General features: G+C 45.0%; 2 protein-coding genes across 4 annotated transcripts; one reads left to right on the top strand and one right to left on the bottom strand.

Moving 5' to 3' along the window:
• Window positions 1–12: 12 nt before the first annotated feature.
• ccnd3 (cyclin D3) lies at window positions 13–4,447 on the top strand. Of its 3 annotated transcripts, none has more exons than XM_077001103.1 (5): window positions 13–188; window positions 985–1,200; window positions 1,527–1,686; window positions 2,694–2,902; window positions 3,448–4,446. In XM_077001103.1, the coding sequence occupies exons 2-5, from the start codon at window positions 1,051–1,053 to the stop codon at window positions 3,628–3,630; spliced, it is 702 nt and encodes a 233-aa protein (XP_076857218.1). In that variant the 5' UTR covers window positions 13–188; window positions 985–1,050; the 3' UTR covers window positions 3,631–4,446. The 3 variants fall into 3 exon arrangements, with proteins under 3 accessions (XP_076857218.1, XP_076857215.1, XP_076857217.1); XM_077001100.1 differs by lacking the exon at window positions 13–188 and adding an exon at window positions 205–760 and having other exon boundaries at window positions 3,448–4,447; XM_077001102.1 differs by lacking the exon at window positions 13–188 and adding an exon at window positions 205–760 and having other exon boundaries at window positions 3,067–3,588.
• nuak2 (NUAK family, SNF1-like kinase, 2) lies at window positions 4,363–15,141 on the bottom strand. The gene is made up of 6 exons (XM_077001098.1): window positions 14,728–15,141; window positions 9,596–9,716; window positions 9,084–9,232; window positions 8,057–8,122; window positions 6,931–7,183; window positions 4,363–6,696 (listed from the first exon to the last, which is right to left on the bottom strand). Exons 1-6 carry the CDS (start codon window positions 14,947–14,949, stop codon window positions 5,657–5,659), a joined length of 1,851 nt encoding a protein of 616 aa, XP_076857213.1. The 5' UTR covers window positions 14,950–15,141; the 3' UTR covers window positions 4,363–5,656.
• Between the last annotated feature and the right edge of the window lie 1,207 nt (window positions 15,142–16,348).

Raw genomic sequence — 16,348 nt, 5'->3', positions numbered from 1 at the left:
GAGGTCATTTATTCTGTTGACGTGTATAGTTCCCACAAACCGCTTTAATCTTTATTGTTTTACTACTTGACCTGTTGAGTTGCAAGATATGAGATTTATGACATTAAACTGATACTTTAGATATTCAATGCGTATCACAGACTTTTACAGTCTGGTAACTGTTTAAGGAATTAGGTTTATGGTTCAACGTAAGTAACAGTTTAATTAACTGTCTGCTTGTCCCGTGCGGTCACTAGGACAATCCGGTTGGAAGGTTTGGGCGCCATTTCAGAGCGGTCCGCTATGTTAAAAAGTTAAAATAGTAAAAAAAAAACTATTTTTGCTTTAGCTTCATATAAAGTTACTCATGTGGTAATCACTCGCCAGAAACAAGTTTATTCGTTGACGTTGTGTTGAATATTGACAGCTCTCAAAAATAGTTTCTGCAAATGATCTTTGCTAGTTCTGCTGCTAGCAACTTGGCGGTTTCCCTGAGGCTGGTGTGAGCGGACACCTGCAGAAGACCTGGCGGTGTTTTTACTGTAGATCATAAATGGAGTTAATGTGCCATGAACACGAGGACTCGCTGTCAACCTCAGGGGGCTCCGCGAGTCCCAACCCCGTTAGGGCCTCGCGCGATCCGGTGTTGACCCGGGATGTCCGAGTTTGGCGAAATCTCTTCTGTTTAGAGAAGGCTAACGTTTCAGAGTCGTATTTCAGTAACATTCAGACAGATGTACAACCGTATATGCGAAGAATTTTAGCAGTTTGGATGTTACAGGTAAGAACCTCATATAAACCGGTCATAACTTGGTGTGAAATGCATCGCGCGAACCTTTAGGCTGTCGTGTCCCGGAAGGCGAACACTACCGGAGGATCGCGTTATAGCCCCGGGGCCAGCTGATCACATTCTGCTCGGAAACGTCTGCATGATTCATACTGGCGTTTTAGGTCGGGCATTCATATGAAATGTGAGTTTCATATTACAAACGGTGTTGTGTTCAGGTGTGTGAGGAGCAGAGGTGTGAGGAGGAAGTGTTTCCGTTGGCCGTTCACTACCTGGACAGGTATATGGCTCGCTATCCTGTCGACAGAACCAGTCTGCAGCTTCTGGGAACCGCCTGCATGTTCCTGGCCTCCAAACTCCGAGAAGCTGTTCCTCTGAGCGCCGAGAAGCTCTGCATCTACACCGACAATGCCGTCTCTCTCTCCCAGCTGCTGGTAACTCCACAAACCTTCTGATCTTCAGATGCCAGCCATTATTTGAGCACGGAACTCTTTATGGAAAACCAGGCAATCACTGAATGTGCATTTTAAGCCAGTTAATTTATCAGTAAATTATCCACAAATAAACAATTTTTAAGATGTGAATGTATGAAATAAATACACACCAGTCCCTGGACCCAGACCTTCCCTCTGTTGGTGTGTGAACATCGGTACATTCCAGCTCTCACCATGTCAGTTCGGCTGTTTGAGCTGTGAGTGTTGTGTGTATTCCCATGTTTCCTTCCTGTGTACTTCATTAAATTCATGGTGTGTGTGTACAGGACTGGGAGATGGTAGTGGTGTGCGGGCTGGACTGGGACCTGGCCTCAGTGTTGCCCTCTGACTTTGTGGAGCTGGTACTGCTGAGTCTTCCCATCATTCCTCAGAGCCTTGCAGCCCTGCGCAGGCACACACACTCCTACATTGCCTTAGCTGCCACAGGTACTGAACTACATGTAGGTACTGATTCACACACGCGTCAACACACACATATGCACTCGTACGTTGCCTTAACTGCCACAGGTACAAAACTACATGCAGGTACTGATTCACAGATACGTCAGCACACACATGCAGGTGTTACTCCAAATGTTCCAATTCCCACAGCCGTTTATCTGCAGGATAAAGACACATACAGGTAGTGACTGAGGTGATCATATACAAATATGAATCACACATACTGGAACTTCACCACGAACAGGAAATTATGTGCACATCACTCAACCCTCAAACGAGGAATGGTGGTCAAACTGGATGTGTGGATGTGTGGAGAGAGATCTGGTTACCCCTCCTCTGTAGCTCATGCAACCAAGTCTGCACACTTCTATTATAGGAAGGATATATTGCATGTCTATGGGATGACCTCTTTCTGTCCTACACTGGCAATGTAACTAATTTATGGGGGATACCCGTGTGAGGGGATAATCTCAATTTTATTTACATATAATTAGTACACATATCATTAGTATACATTTACATATCATTAGTACATAGCTGAAGCTGAAAATTACCAACACGTTGCATTTGTGTGTGCATGTGTGTGTGTTGGGGTCTTCTCAGCCTACTGTGAGCACTGAGTACTTCTCTTCTTGAAAGAGAAGCTGTTTGTGTGAGTTCACTTGTATGAATACTCATATTTTACACTGTTAACAGTCACTGTTCATTCCCCACATACCGTCTACCCACTGTCTGATTAACTACAACAGAGGCTTCAGTGTGTGTCAGTGTAATGTGATTAACACTGGAGGTTCTTCCTAATCCCCACCATCAGAGGGAGTTTTTCCTCGCCACTGTCGCCTCTGGCTTGCTCATTAGGGACTTGGACCCATAAGATTGTTAATCTGTAAATCTTGTAAAGATTGTAAAGCTGCTTTGTGACAACATGTGTTGTGAAGAGCGCTATACAAATAAATTTGATTTGATTTGAACACTGCGTGTGTGTGTTCCAGAGTTCACGTTTTCGACTCACCTGCCCTCCACCGTGGCCTGCAGCTGTGTGGCGGCCGCGATCCTCCACCTCCAGCTGAGGGAGGAACATCTGTCCCGTCACTCTGTCCTGCAGGAGGGACGTCTGTCCTGTCACTCTGTCCTGCAGGAGGGACGTCTGTCCCGTCACTCTGTCCTGCAGCTCATGGCCAACAGCTTCGATGTAGACCTGGTGAGATAATAATGACACATTTTACTTGTCTAAAGTAAATGTGTTATGTGTAAATGTGTTAGCAGACCACTGTTGGAGGATGAGACAGATAGACAGACAGACACATGCACATTCACTTATGTCAACTCAGTCTAACTCTGGATTATTTGCCTCACTCTTTTCAGGACCCATATGACATTTCCTCCAGTATAAAACGTCTCAAGTATACAAGGTCCCCAGTATATAAGGTCCCCTGTATATAAGGTCTCCAGTATATAAGGTCCCCTGTATATAAGGTCCCCTGTATGGCCCCATAGGATTTAAGTGTGAACAGTCTACCTGAGCACTGAGCTGATATCATCTCCCTCCACTGTAAATGTATGAAGCAGTTTCTGCTTATTAAATTCCTTATTAATTATAATAATAATTATATAATAATTATTATATAGTGTACTTTAGCAAGATATGTAGAGATTAATTGTAGTGAAGTACACAGAGATCCTTTATGATGTCCACAATGTCCTGTGTCTCTGGATCCCCCCCTGCTCCACCACCTGCCCCACCAGGTGTGTTTGAGTAACTGCTATGCTGCACTGGAGTCCACTGTGGAGCTCACTCTGTCTCCACTGTCCACTGAGGTTGTCCAGTGGTGTGAGTCTCCCATCTCCGAGGTTGTCCAGTGGTGTGAGTCTCCCATCTCTGAGGTTGTCCACCCGTGTGAGTCTCCCGTGTCCGAGGTTGTCCACTGAGGTTGTCCACTGGTGTGAGCCTCCCGTCTCCGAGGTTGTCCACTGGTGTGAATCTCCCATCTCCAAGGTTGTGACCTGAGGTTGTCCACTGGTGCAAGTCTCCCGTCTCCAAGCTCACCAACACACCTGTCAACGTCCAGAACGTCAAGCTGTCTCGTCTTCAGACTAGCAGTCAGGCCCAGTCAGTTTAGAGTGCGAGTTGCATAACTCGAGTATTTTGACTACAGTACTAGAATAGTTTAGTCTAATTAATTGAGCTAGTTCTGTTATCCTCCATTAGGTACATCAGTAATTATTTCATTTATTAATTATTGCTTGTTGTCTCCAAGGTATAATATGTTAAGGTTTTTAATTGTTTGAAAAGTTGATGTTAATGAGGTTGTGATCCAGTTCCTGACTGCCCTTGTATTGCTGTATTTGAGTTAAGGATGTGCTTGTGTGGTCTTTTCTTACACTGTTTAACAGTGAAACAAATATTTGAATTTAACCTTTAACCTCTGCTGGAACATTCAAAATGTTCAAAAGCTGCTAGGCAAATGCCATAGCGACGGTTACAGAGCAAACTGTTCAGAAATGTTCTTACTCATATTTTACCGTTTTTATTATTCTGTTTATTTGGAATTCGCCAATACTTCCGACTATGAAATCAAAGACCTCAAAACAGGCTTTGATCATCTGTTGTAATAAACTGGGTCAAAGATTAGATAAAATTAAATGATCTTTACACTGTAATGGTGTTTGAGAGTTTTTATTGGTACACAGAGTGATCAGTTGAGATGAACACAGCGAGATGATACAGATTATTACTGGCTCTTTGGCAAAAATAAAGACTGATTTGAGGTTGCAAATTTGGGAGATGTTTTGTGGCTTGTTTAATTTGTAAGAATGACAAGGAACCATCAAAAATACTGATGACATTTGCACTGGGCCACTCAGCCCAATCACAATGCAGTACTGAACATTTTTAATCACAATAATTTCTCTCTGTACATGTTACACATGGTTTTGTGTGCAAACTTCCTTCCTTCTGAAACGTACTGAAATACTCTGAAAATGTAAGGCATAGGGAGTTTATCAGGAAACAAAATTGTTCCCAGTGTAAAAAAACTCTATTGAACAAGTTATTTTGCATGAATAATATTTTGTTCAAGTTCCAATTACCAAACTATTCCAAAATTAGGGGGGGGGGGATACAAACATGATATTTTTTTAGTGAGAGAGCTATAAGACCCAGACTAACCCTAACCACTAACCCCATCCCTAAAACTAAACCTAACCCAGACTAAACCCTAGCTCTAGCTCTAACACTAACACAGTAAAGACCTTCCAAATTCACTCTGGCCATTCCCTGGTCTCTCTGTCCTTAACAGGGAACAGACATTTATAAAGCAGCAACTGTCTGGTATTTTGGTTGAGATACAGACTGTGTAAAGGTTAAACATTAACCACACTTCTGAAGTTTATTTTCCACAAAGTAAATTATGCCTTATTATAGATCATTGCCTCTGGCCTGTAGAGCTTTGCTTTTGCAGTTTGCAATCTACAGATGTCCCACTCACACTAGACTTTGTCTCCTCCGTGTTACTCTGCGTTTGGCACTGCGAGTGAACGTGGCACTGTGAGTGAACTGAACTACCTTCAGTAGTAAAACAAAGTACAGTTCTCATGTTTAAAGTTTCTGCAGTCTCACCAAGTTTAAAAAGGTTTATCAGAAAATGCTTAAAATCAGAATTGCCTCCCTAAGAAGTGCAGACTTTTGCTGAACAGGTGTAGTGTTCTTGTAGTGTTACTGGTGTTCAACACTGCTCCCTCAACTAATCCCTTCTGGCACCACCCACGAAAGATAACACCCCACCCACCACCCCCACGCGACATGCTTTGGAAATGTAAGCTCCTCTTTGTGGCTAGATTCCTGTTCCCATGACACATGTTCTCATGCAGAATTGGCACACCCTGAAAGCCACCTAGTCAACACAACCTGGCTGCATTTAAGAGATTTAGCAGTTGTAACCCCAGCCCCTAGTGTTTAGCTAGTGCAGGCTCCATTCAAGACCAGCTTGTAGACTTTAGTCACATCTCCACAGTCTGTAACGGCGAAGGTGCTGTCTCCACCCCTGGACAGATAGCAGGTTGTGTCAATGTCCCAGTACCTCTGTGGTGGACCTGCGGGCCTGTCTTGCCTCAGGTCCATTAGGTTGTCGACAGATACACTACCCCGCATGGTGGTGCCTCCTGCTGGGCGGTCTACCATCGCCGCGGCATTGTGACGATCGGGCAGGTCCAACCGATCGAATGATTCTGAGGATAGAATGCTATCTTCACTGATTGCACTGGGCCGGGATCTACTGCCCCCTGGTGGCAGGGAGGCCGCCAGCTGGTCCAGGGACCCGAACTCTTGCAGGCCGCTGGAGGAAAATTTGCCGTGGCGTTTGAGGATGCCCTTGTGGCGTGGTGGCGGTGAGGGGTAGAGTCTGTGCTGGGGGGCGTGGGAGCCGTCACTGCCCTCAGCGGAGGAGGAATAATACCCTGACTCCCTCTCCACTGGCTTCTTCAGGATGCCCTTACGAGGGGGAGGGGCTGGGGCTGTAATGGTGTTAGTCGTTTTCTCCTCCAGAGGTGGAGCCTGAACTTCAATGGGCTGCTTCTGCTTCAGGCTGCCACGTTTTTTCAGGATCCCTTTAAACGGATAGGCAGCGGAGCTCTCCTGCAAGCTCTGCGAGACATCATTTTCTTTGCGCGATTTGCGGATTGAGCGCTGCCTTGTGATTGTCGCGTCTCCCACTGCACCCCCTGCTGGCCGTAGCAGACAGCGCATCTTGGATCCACTCTGCAGTAGGGGCCGAGAGGTCCTGCGCAGCCAGTCGGCAATCCTGGTAGAGCCACCCGTCTGAGATGCTGTGGCCATTCCTGTGCCCTGTGGCGTTTCTGCGACTCCTGCTGTCTCACTCTCGGCCAGCAGAGGGTGCTGATAGCCCCAGTTGAGCCACCAGTGTCCGGCAATCTCATCTAGGGTTGCCCTACGCTCAGGATTCACCATCAACATCCAGCGGATCAGACCACATGCGTCTGCAGTGATGAAAGATGAAAAAAAAAAGAAAAATTATATCTAGGGTTAGCAAATCTACTCCTTCAGTTACTAGTATTGTTACTAATATTTAGCTTGCGATATATAGTGTTGCGCTGTAATGGACGCATAAGGATAATTGGATTTGCTATAATATAGCAGTTAGCTGCATCCAATTATCCATCAGTGAAATTACAGGTTACATCCCAAAACCAAAAGTTTTCTTTCTTTCTGACCCGAAGGTTTGGCGGGTTTGTGGTAGTCCCCGTTGCTGATCTGCCGGACCAGGCTCTTGTAGTCGTGACCATCGAAGGGCATGGCTCCATGCACCAGCGTGTACAGCAGAACACCCAGAGACCAGCTGTCCACCTCGGGGCCCTTGTACGGCCTCCCGTTCACGATCTCGGGGGAGGCGTACAGCGGGCTGCCGCAGTATGTTTGCAGGTACTCGCCCCGGCGGAACAGGTTAGACAAGCCAAAGTCAGCAATCTGGCAACAGAGCAGGTTATTTCCCATTATTATGGTGACTTTGTTTTTTATTATTGTTATTAATGTTAGTAGTTTCCAGTTCACACTCAAACAATTTTGATGATTATTTTAGAAATAAAGTTCAGATAAAGCGTTTAAAACAAGTTGGACAGCATTAGTTCATCTGAAAATACAAATAGATTTGATCTTTCATATCAGTGAGCCCAGATAAGTGTTTCCTCTACTGAATGAAGAATTCAGTGGAGAATTACCCTTCACAGTGTTTATACTCAAATGAGGTCAATGGCTTTATGCCACCCTGCATAATAAAGTGGAGGAATGCAGAGGAGAAGCAGATCTATAGCCTGGGGCTTCTAAATGCTGATCCAGGATCAGTTTTCCCCTTTAATAACACAAACATAATTAGGGAGGAGCTGGTACTACATTAGTCATCTGAATCAGATGCTTTTCTAGATTAGCACATTATGGGATGTCTGTTTAGGTCTATTGTTCACATGCAATACCCAGTGTAGCATTCCCTGCCTGAACCGACCTGACCAAACTTTGAACAGTGAATGACGGGTAGAACAGGACAGGGATACACAGTGCTGCACTGGGCTGCACCACAGCTGTGAAGAACCACCTCCTTTAGAGACCACAGGCCATTATACTGGCATATTGGGTCTGAAGAGGCGGTGACAGTGGAGCTGTATAGTTCACAGTGGAGGGTGTGGTGAGTGCACAGGTACATGAAGGATTGGTGTGTTTGACATTGCCCAGTGTATATACACATAAGGAAGGTGTCTTATTGGAATATGCACCATCATCACACACCAGATGTCCAAAGTAAAACAATTTGAGTTTGGCTGTGGCATTAGAAGAAGAACAACTCACCTTCACGTCCATGTTGGAGTCCAACAGGATGTTCTCTAGCTTCAGGTCACGGTGCACAATCCCATTCTGGAAGGAGAAAAGAGAAGAGAATTATTAACAGCCATCTCTCTTACCACACAAACACACATGCCTAAAATTCACCAAAAGCTCTGTCAACTTCCAAAGACAAAGGGAAGGAGAACCGAGCATGGCCATTGTTGGAGCATTTACGGCTCCACCCAGCAGCACCATCACGGCTCCACCCAGCAGCGCCATCACGGCTCCACCCAGCAGCACCATCACGGCACTGCGGTGCTGATCTTTTTACAAATCTCTAAATAAGGAGACAAAAAAAGCAGTGGATGCTCCGCCCAGGACGGCTCACGCCCAGGACGGCTCACGCCCAGGGGCTGCACGTGGAATCCCAGTAATGCCGTGCCATTGTGTTTCTCGGCAGGAGGGAATACCCCTCTCTCTCTTTCTCTCTGCTGGGAGGAGTTCAGGCTATTCCCCCAATCCCTTTGGTTTGAGGATGAACTTAGAACATTTTATGTCAATTAAAATCTAAAGGTACATTTTCAATTCGTTTCCTTTTATCTCTGTATAATCTTGTGCTGCAGTTTCACTGTGGGGGTGGATCCTGGCAGCTCGTGTTATTGTGGAAACCTCAGAGATGGCGATGGAAAAACTGGTAGTGTCACTACAGGTGCTTCACATAATTAACAGTGCAGCTCCAGTGCCCTGCAGTATGCATGTTTTTTTTGTTTTGTTTTGTTTTTTTAATGGACACACAAAAACAGGTTTGATACTGGCCCCATTTCTGTCATTTCAGGGCTCTTGTTTGAGTGAGGTGTGTATCACCAGGGTTATGTAAGGCTCCACTTACACAGACAGAGAAGCTGCCAGCGAAATGAGAGAATGTGCATGAGAATGTGCGTGTGTGCTGAATCCATCAAAAGCAGAATTTGTGGCACCATTTACAATAGCTAATCAGCACACCCTGAGCAGGTGTATGGGAGGTGTTTGGGCAGGACTCTCTGAGACTTACCCGGTGGCAGTAGTGCACAGCTGACACAATCTGTCTGAAGAAATGTCTGGCCTCTTTCTCAGAGACGTGCCGCTCACTGATGTAGTCAAACAGATCTCCTCTGCTTGCATACTCCATCACAATCACAATCTTGTCCTTATTCTCGAACACTAAGAACACACACACACACACACACACACACAAGCTCATCACACACAGGTCTGAAACAGGAACACTGACGCTTACATAACCAATGCAGCTCAATGATGAGCTGAATGCTCCAGGAGTTGTTTATTTCTGAAGTATCAATCCCACAACTCACTAGACAACGTGAGCTCACCCTCACCACCACCACCACCACCACCACAACCACCACCACCACAACCACCACCACCACCACCACCACCACCACCACCACCACCGCTGCTGCTGCTGCTGCTTAAGATCCACTGGCTTTCAAACAACCTGGACAGATGTTTGAATGCTATTTTTGCTGCATTTGAGAGTGGTTTGGTGTGCAAATGGAAACTCACCTTCGTATATGGTGATGATGTAGGGGTGGTTGAGGGAGGTCATGACCTCGATCTCCCTCCTGATGTGCAGTAGGTCTCGCTCCTCCCTAATGTTCTCCTTCCTGATGGACTTGATGGCCACCTGCCCCAGACACAAAAACGTTGAATAAAACCACCTTGTCACTCAGGGGCTTGAGGCTGCCACACCGAACTCAAACAGCTTCCTCAGAAGTTCTGTGTTCCTGAAAAACTGAATGAGTTTAAATGTAGCTGCCTTCTGTGGGGCATCACCACACTGTCCTGCTTCCCTACAGGACCCTGGATACAATACAGATAATGTAGCATTTCTTTCATTGCCCCAACACCCTCATAAACAGATGACCATCATCACCTGCCATGCAGTAGCTGTAACACCCTGTTTTCCATCTACATTGTGTATTGTCCGTTTTTGGTCACCAACGTCCACAGATTCCTCGCGTGTCTCAGCGTACTGAGCCAATCAACTCTGGTTCTGGCTGAATGCCTTTTAAATTAAAGTTTTTGTTCCATAAATTTAATTTGCTATTCAACAGTATACACTCAAGCAGAAAAATAACCTATCATCTGATGGTGTGGTTGTGTGTATGTGCGTGTGTGTGTGTGGGGGGTATTGATTGACTACTATATGCAAATCTGTTCAGAAATGCCAATGCAACACAAGCCTTAAGATGAATTGAAATGCGAGTTCAGTCCACATACACTACTGTTCACCATCTGATTCAATACAACAGAGGCTGCAGTTTACGAACCCGTGTCAGTGTAATGTGATTAACACTGCGCCTGTGTGTGTATGCGCGCAAATGCTTGGGATTCCACAGGCCTATTTGCATCAGAGGGGTTAGGGCAGGAGAGGGGGCAGATTCAGCAGAGGGGTTATGGCAGATACAGCAGATGAGTTAAGGCAGGATAGGGCAGATAGAGCAGAGGAGTTAGGACAGCAGAGGGCAGATGAGATGCTCCACCTCTGATGTCAGACAGCACATTCCTGTCTCCCACTCATACGGCAACAGCTGAGGGAGTTGGCCACTCTGACCTCTGACCACTCTGACCTCTGACCAAGCCCGAAGCTCTTTACGTCATCATGAACATTGATCTGTACAGGACCAGGTCGCCTAGCACCTCCCACACTATGATGGTGGATCTGTTCAATCATGATGGCCCTAAGCTGCAGCCCGTTACCCAGCATTCTCTGGTATTCACTGACCAATCAGAGCTATCAGAATAGACTTGGCAGGAGCGCCTTCATGGACAATTCATAGATTAATTCACCTGCCCTTGAATGTTTGAATCTTTATCTACTCACAAGAGGTACAATGATCTGTTAGTAGAAAAAAATTGAATTTTTTTTATTTTTTTTTTATCAGACATTACAAAATATTCTTCCACATGCAACCTGCAGTTTCAAATTTGCACCAGAGAGGTCTCCAATTCACCAAACATACTTGGTGAAGCTTTTAAATTGTTTATTTTACCCTCATACCTTTGTGTGTAGCTTATGGGTGCAAATGCTGATGTCTGGGGCCGATATAACTGATATAATATGAATCATGTAGTGGTTGTAGAAGGCGTTAACGATGTGGATCATACAGAACGAGGCTGACAGACATGTCGGTCTGAGCAGGGACTGCTGGGTAACAGCAGAGTGGGCCACTTTTACACCACTTCTCCAAACAGGAAATAACTGAAGGGCAGATTGGGAAGTTAAAAATAGCCCCGTTCACCAGCACTTTCAGGGTGCCATCACAGATACACCGCTGGCATTTCCTGAGCAGGAAATTAAGGTGCTTAAAAAAAGTTGGGGCACTATTTTTAGAGAGCAAAAGGAGGAAGGCATGCTGGGAAATCTGTCTTGTTGATCTCCTTGCTGCGTGATCCACAGCATCCAATAGAGGGGTGTGCAGGTCCTGACGCATTCAGAATGAAACACGTTGCAACAAGTCAGAAACTACTCTGTTGCCATCTCTTTCTTCCCGACTGTGTCCGACTGAGACAGAGGTAGGTGCGTGTCCCTACCTCCGACTGAGACAGAGGTAGGTGCGTGTCCCTACCTCCGACTGAGACAGAGGTAGGTGCGTGTCCCTACCTCCGACTGAGACAGAGGTAGGTGCGTGTCCCTACCTCCGACTGAGACAGAGGTAGGTGCGTGTCCCTACCTCCGACTGAGACAGAGGTAGGTGCGTGTCCCTACCTCCGACTGAGACAGAGGTAGGTGCGTGTCCCTACCTCCGACTGAGACAGAGGTAGGTGTGTGTCCCTCTGTCTCTCTAATGGACTTCCCCCAGGTGACACAGTGCTGATCAAACAAACCCTACGCACAACCCAAACATCAGCACTGTGACCCCACGGCTGTCCCTACAGGACCAGACCTGTGACTTTTCTCAATTTTTTCCCTTTTTTTCCCTCACCCTTTTATCTGTCTGTGTATTTGACCAGCTGTTCCTTCCCGTTTTAAGCAGTACGAGTCCATCTGTTGTAACCTCATTCTACAAAATACAGAGAAGCGACTGATGTAACTGGTGGCTATGCGTGTGTTTGATCGCACCACAAAGGGGGAACATGGAACAGAGGGGGTGATAAGATGCAGGTATTTACACAGTAATTAAGTAGAAAGAGGAAGTTATTTGCAAGAAAATCCCCAGTGAAAGGTTTACTGTTTCAGCACTTTTCTTTTGACCAGGGTCATTTCCTCCTCCTCAGTTTCAGTTCTTTTGAAGGGCAAAGAGTGATACAGCAATTGGAAATAGGTTATTATTTAATTACAAATATAATTATAAATAAATTAAATTATTTAATTACGCATTTAATTACTTAATTAATTAGTGCTTTAATGACAGAACTACTCCTTCAAAACCATGCAAATCCAGACCCACCGCAGGCCATCAGCACCAATATTGGGTTACAACAGTTACGCTAATGGACAAGGCTAGAAACACTCTGCTAATGTCTATTTCAGTTGTTTGAATCTCAGCGTCTCAGTTCAAAGTTCATATGCAAAAAAACAAAAGTTACAACATCACTGATGCCACAACCTGTCGAACCTTGAGGCGGATGGGCTACAGCTGCAGAAGACCACACCAGGTGCCACTCCTGTCAGCTAAGAACAGGAAACTGAAGCTACAAATTGCAGACTCACCAACATTGGACAATAGAAACTGGAAAAATGTTGCCTGGTCCGATGAGTTTCCATTTCTGCTGCAATATTCGAATGGTAGGGTCAGAATTTGCAAGAGCATGGATCTATCCTGCCTTGTATCAATGGTTCAGGCTGGTGTTGGTGGTGCAATGGTGTGGGGGATATTTTCCTGGCACACTTTGGGCCCATTAGTACCAATTGAGCATCATGTCAATGCCACAGCCTACCAGAGTATGCAGAGTTGCTGACCATGTCCACCCCTTTATGATCACAGTGTACCCATCTTCTGATGGCTACTTCCAGGAGGATAACGCGCCATGTCATAAAGTGTGAATCATCTCAGACTGGTCTCTTGAACACAGTGAGTTCACTGTACTTGAATGGCCTCCACAGTCACCAGATCTCAAGAGCACCTTTGGTATGTGGTGGAACAGGAGATTTGCATCATGGATGTGCAGCCGACAAATCCGAAGCAACTGCGTGATCCTATCATGTCAATATGGACCAGACTCTCTGAGGAATATTTCCAGTACCTTATTGAATCTATGCCGCGAAGGATTAAGGCAGTTCTGAAGGCAAAGGGGGGGTCCAACCCGGTACTAGCAAGGTGTACCTAATAAAGTGGCCGGTGAGTGTATATACACTCATATCTAACCAGAGTTCAACACAGTTTGCATTCCAAAGAAATAATCAATATCAGGTGGACAGGTGGATATTCCAGAGAAGCAAAATTATCCCACTTACTGGGACTTGACAGAAATGTTGTCCTCCACTGATCCTTAACCACCATTAAATGACGTTCACAATCTTAATGAAACTTTGTACTCTATATTGACACAACACAAATTCCAGAGTTTGACCCACATTAAGCAAGTAAATACCACAGTGCCAGCTGGGTAAGGTGAGTCAGATATACAGTACCGTACCTAACAAAGGCTCCACCAGCAATCTACACTGAAAAACGAATATGCAGGCAACAGCCCCTGAAGCTCTATGATGCGTATGAAGCCCCTGAAGCTGAATCCTAGCACGTTGTCCGAGGGGGACAGACAGAGGACACAGCATGCGGGAATTTGGGACCTTTTGTTTGGTGAAGCACAAGGGAGCAGTTGGTGTGGGGTTGACCTGACCCTGCTGCTCTCAGACACCGAGTGTATCAGTACCCACCCCAGACACAGACAGCCTGCATTGCAAAGTTCATTTCAAGTGTTTGCAAAGGTCAGCGAGTTAAACAAGGTGACCAAGACCCTCCCCCCTCCCCCGCTAAGCTGGGAAGGAAATAAAGACTAATAAAAAGCTTTACGTGAAAAATACAGGTGTGTAACATCTGACCTCTGGATTCTTCAAATCAAAGATTCAGAATGTCGGTTCAAACATAGTTTGAGTTTCACAGGGCACATTACGAGCAGTTCTGACACCTATATAGTAATATCACATCCAAAACAACATGAGCGTAACAAATGCTTTAGAAGTGGCTCACACAGTGAGCCGTCTACACCAGGGAGAAGCAGACTAATCTAAAGATCCGGCTTAGAGTGATACGATACTATCTGAACGGGATCAGGAGGTAAAAGGCATAAACGCGCTTATCATTAGCCTAGTCCAGCGATATTGTTGCACTAGGTTACTTAAAAGAGTTTCCCGGAGGGGTGTAATGATTAACAGCAAAACCTGTTTGTTATGTTTGTTTGTTGTTGTTTAGAGAAGTGAGCGTGCAAGCGGGCTGGTGTGTTTTGTCAGAGTGACTCACCCTGGATCAGGTTTCTGCCCTGAGACAGCAGCACCGCATGCACAATATGCGGCTAACGTTACAATAGGCTAAATATTCGTGCGGAAAAACATGTACGGACAATACACTTTGACAGTTAAAAAAACAAGGACTGAATTAACACGGCCCACGTCAAACACGGACGTAGTTAGTGAACCTAGTTAGTTATCTAGCTAGCAATGTGAATCTAGGGCAGAATAAATTGTGACTTACCAATCTGCCGGACCTGTCCACTGCCTTCTTCACTTTCCCATATGTTCCCTTTCCTAGAGTCTCTTTAAACTCGTATCTGTGTTTGATATTGTGCTTGTGATGGTGCCTCTTGACTGCCTGTCGTCTCCCCGGAGGAGGGCATGCCTGACTCGGCCTACCTGTACACGGGATGTCGGTCACAGGTGGGAGCTGCACTTCACTTTCAAAATCCACCGATTCCATGCCTAGCTACCTGCTCGCAGCTTACTGTGTTAAACCGATTATCAAACTGTTTTAAACATGTCGTCAAGTCAAATGCGTAAATCTAAGATTAAAATCTAACCGAGTCCAGAGTCGCCGCTGATGATTATGTGGCTAGTAAACTTTCCTCATGGGGTTTTGAGTGCCGATGTTGATGCGTGGGTGGGCGTGGCTTTAAGCGCGGGTGGGCGCGGCTTTAACGCCGCTTGAGGGCTGCCCGGTAATCAAACAGGCCTCTCGGGACCCGTAGAATAACGACTTTTTTTTTAAAATCTGAGATGTTATCATACCTCTGAGAGGATATATTTACATATTACAATTACACATGACTGAAGAAATAATGACAACGTTCAATTAAAAATTTGCATAAACATTTATTGACTTCTCCACGTTTACGCACAAAGAAACGTTACCCAATCATTGTCTAAGGCGACAGACCGAATACTATTGCCTCAGTAGATAGATATTAGACTGGAAAGTACCCAACAAACAACTTTCATTATTTAGTAGTTTAGGTTAGTAGTATAACTAAACAAGCATTAGTTTGGTAGTATAACGAAGCAGCTTATGTTTTACATTCAGTGCATCTTTTAGCTCCGACGGGAGTTTACACTTTAGGCAGACTACACCTACTGTATGTACGTAATACGCTTACGTAGTTAGCCAGCTTTCCTTTGCGAGGGATACTATTAAAATGTATTGCGTAACAGATTACTATTACATATTAACATGCAACTGTAACCTAATCAGGAAATTACTATATTAAAGTAATCTGATTACTTTAGGTAATGTTTGGATTACGTTTGAGCCTATTAATTGCTGATTTCATAAACGTCCCACGTCTACTGTGTCTTAGGCCTAGCCTGCTACATACAGACCAGAGACCGTATAGATGTGTAAACGCTGTCCATAAGCGACATGTTCCTTCCCAAGCATCCCAGGAGGCTTGCAATGTTCAGTCGTACAGTCTTGTCAAACCGATAAACTTCAGTGTGAACATCTCTAACGGATACAGAAGGCCATGAGCGAGAACAAGGTTATTTATGGTCAGAATATAATTAAAGCCACTTTACTGCCCTAGGAGAAAAAATACACTTGTACATTTTCTAGAAGTTAGATTACTACTCAATTTGGAAAATATGGGGGACTTGTTTGAGAAGGTGACGTTTCTTGAAAAGGGGGATAATGGATTTTTCACTCCAACTGCATTATAATTAGACAGTAAACAGGAGATTATCTGATAACAATTTCCGGACATGATGGAAAAATTCGGCGTCAATGATTGTTTGGACAGTAATTGCAATTTATCAGTGTATCGCCACTTTATCAATAAGGAAATTAACTGAATCAAGTTAACATTGGGACACATAAAATGTGTACA

The sequence above is a fragment of the Brachyhypopomus gauderio genome, chromosome 1 (genome assembly GCF_052324685.1).
Source record: "Brachyhypopomus gauderio isolate BG-103 chromosome 1, BGAUD_0.2, whole genome shotgun sequence".
In the NCBI taxonomy this organism is placed as follows: Eukaryota; Metazoa; Chordata; class Actinopteri; order Gymnotiformes; family Hypopomidae; genus Brachyhypopomus; species Brachyhypopomus gauderio.
The sequence above is the reverse complement of the archived record's forward strand: the minus strand, read 5'-3'. Positions and strand labels throughout refer to the sequence as shown.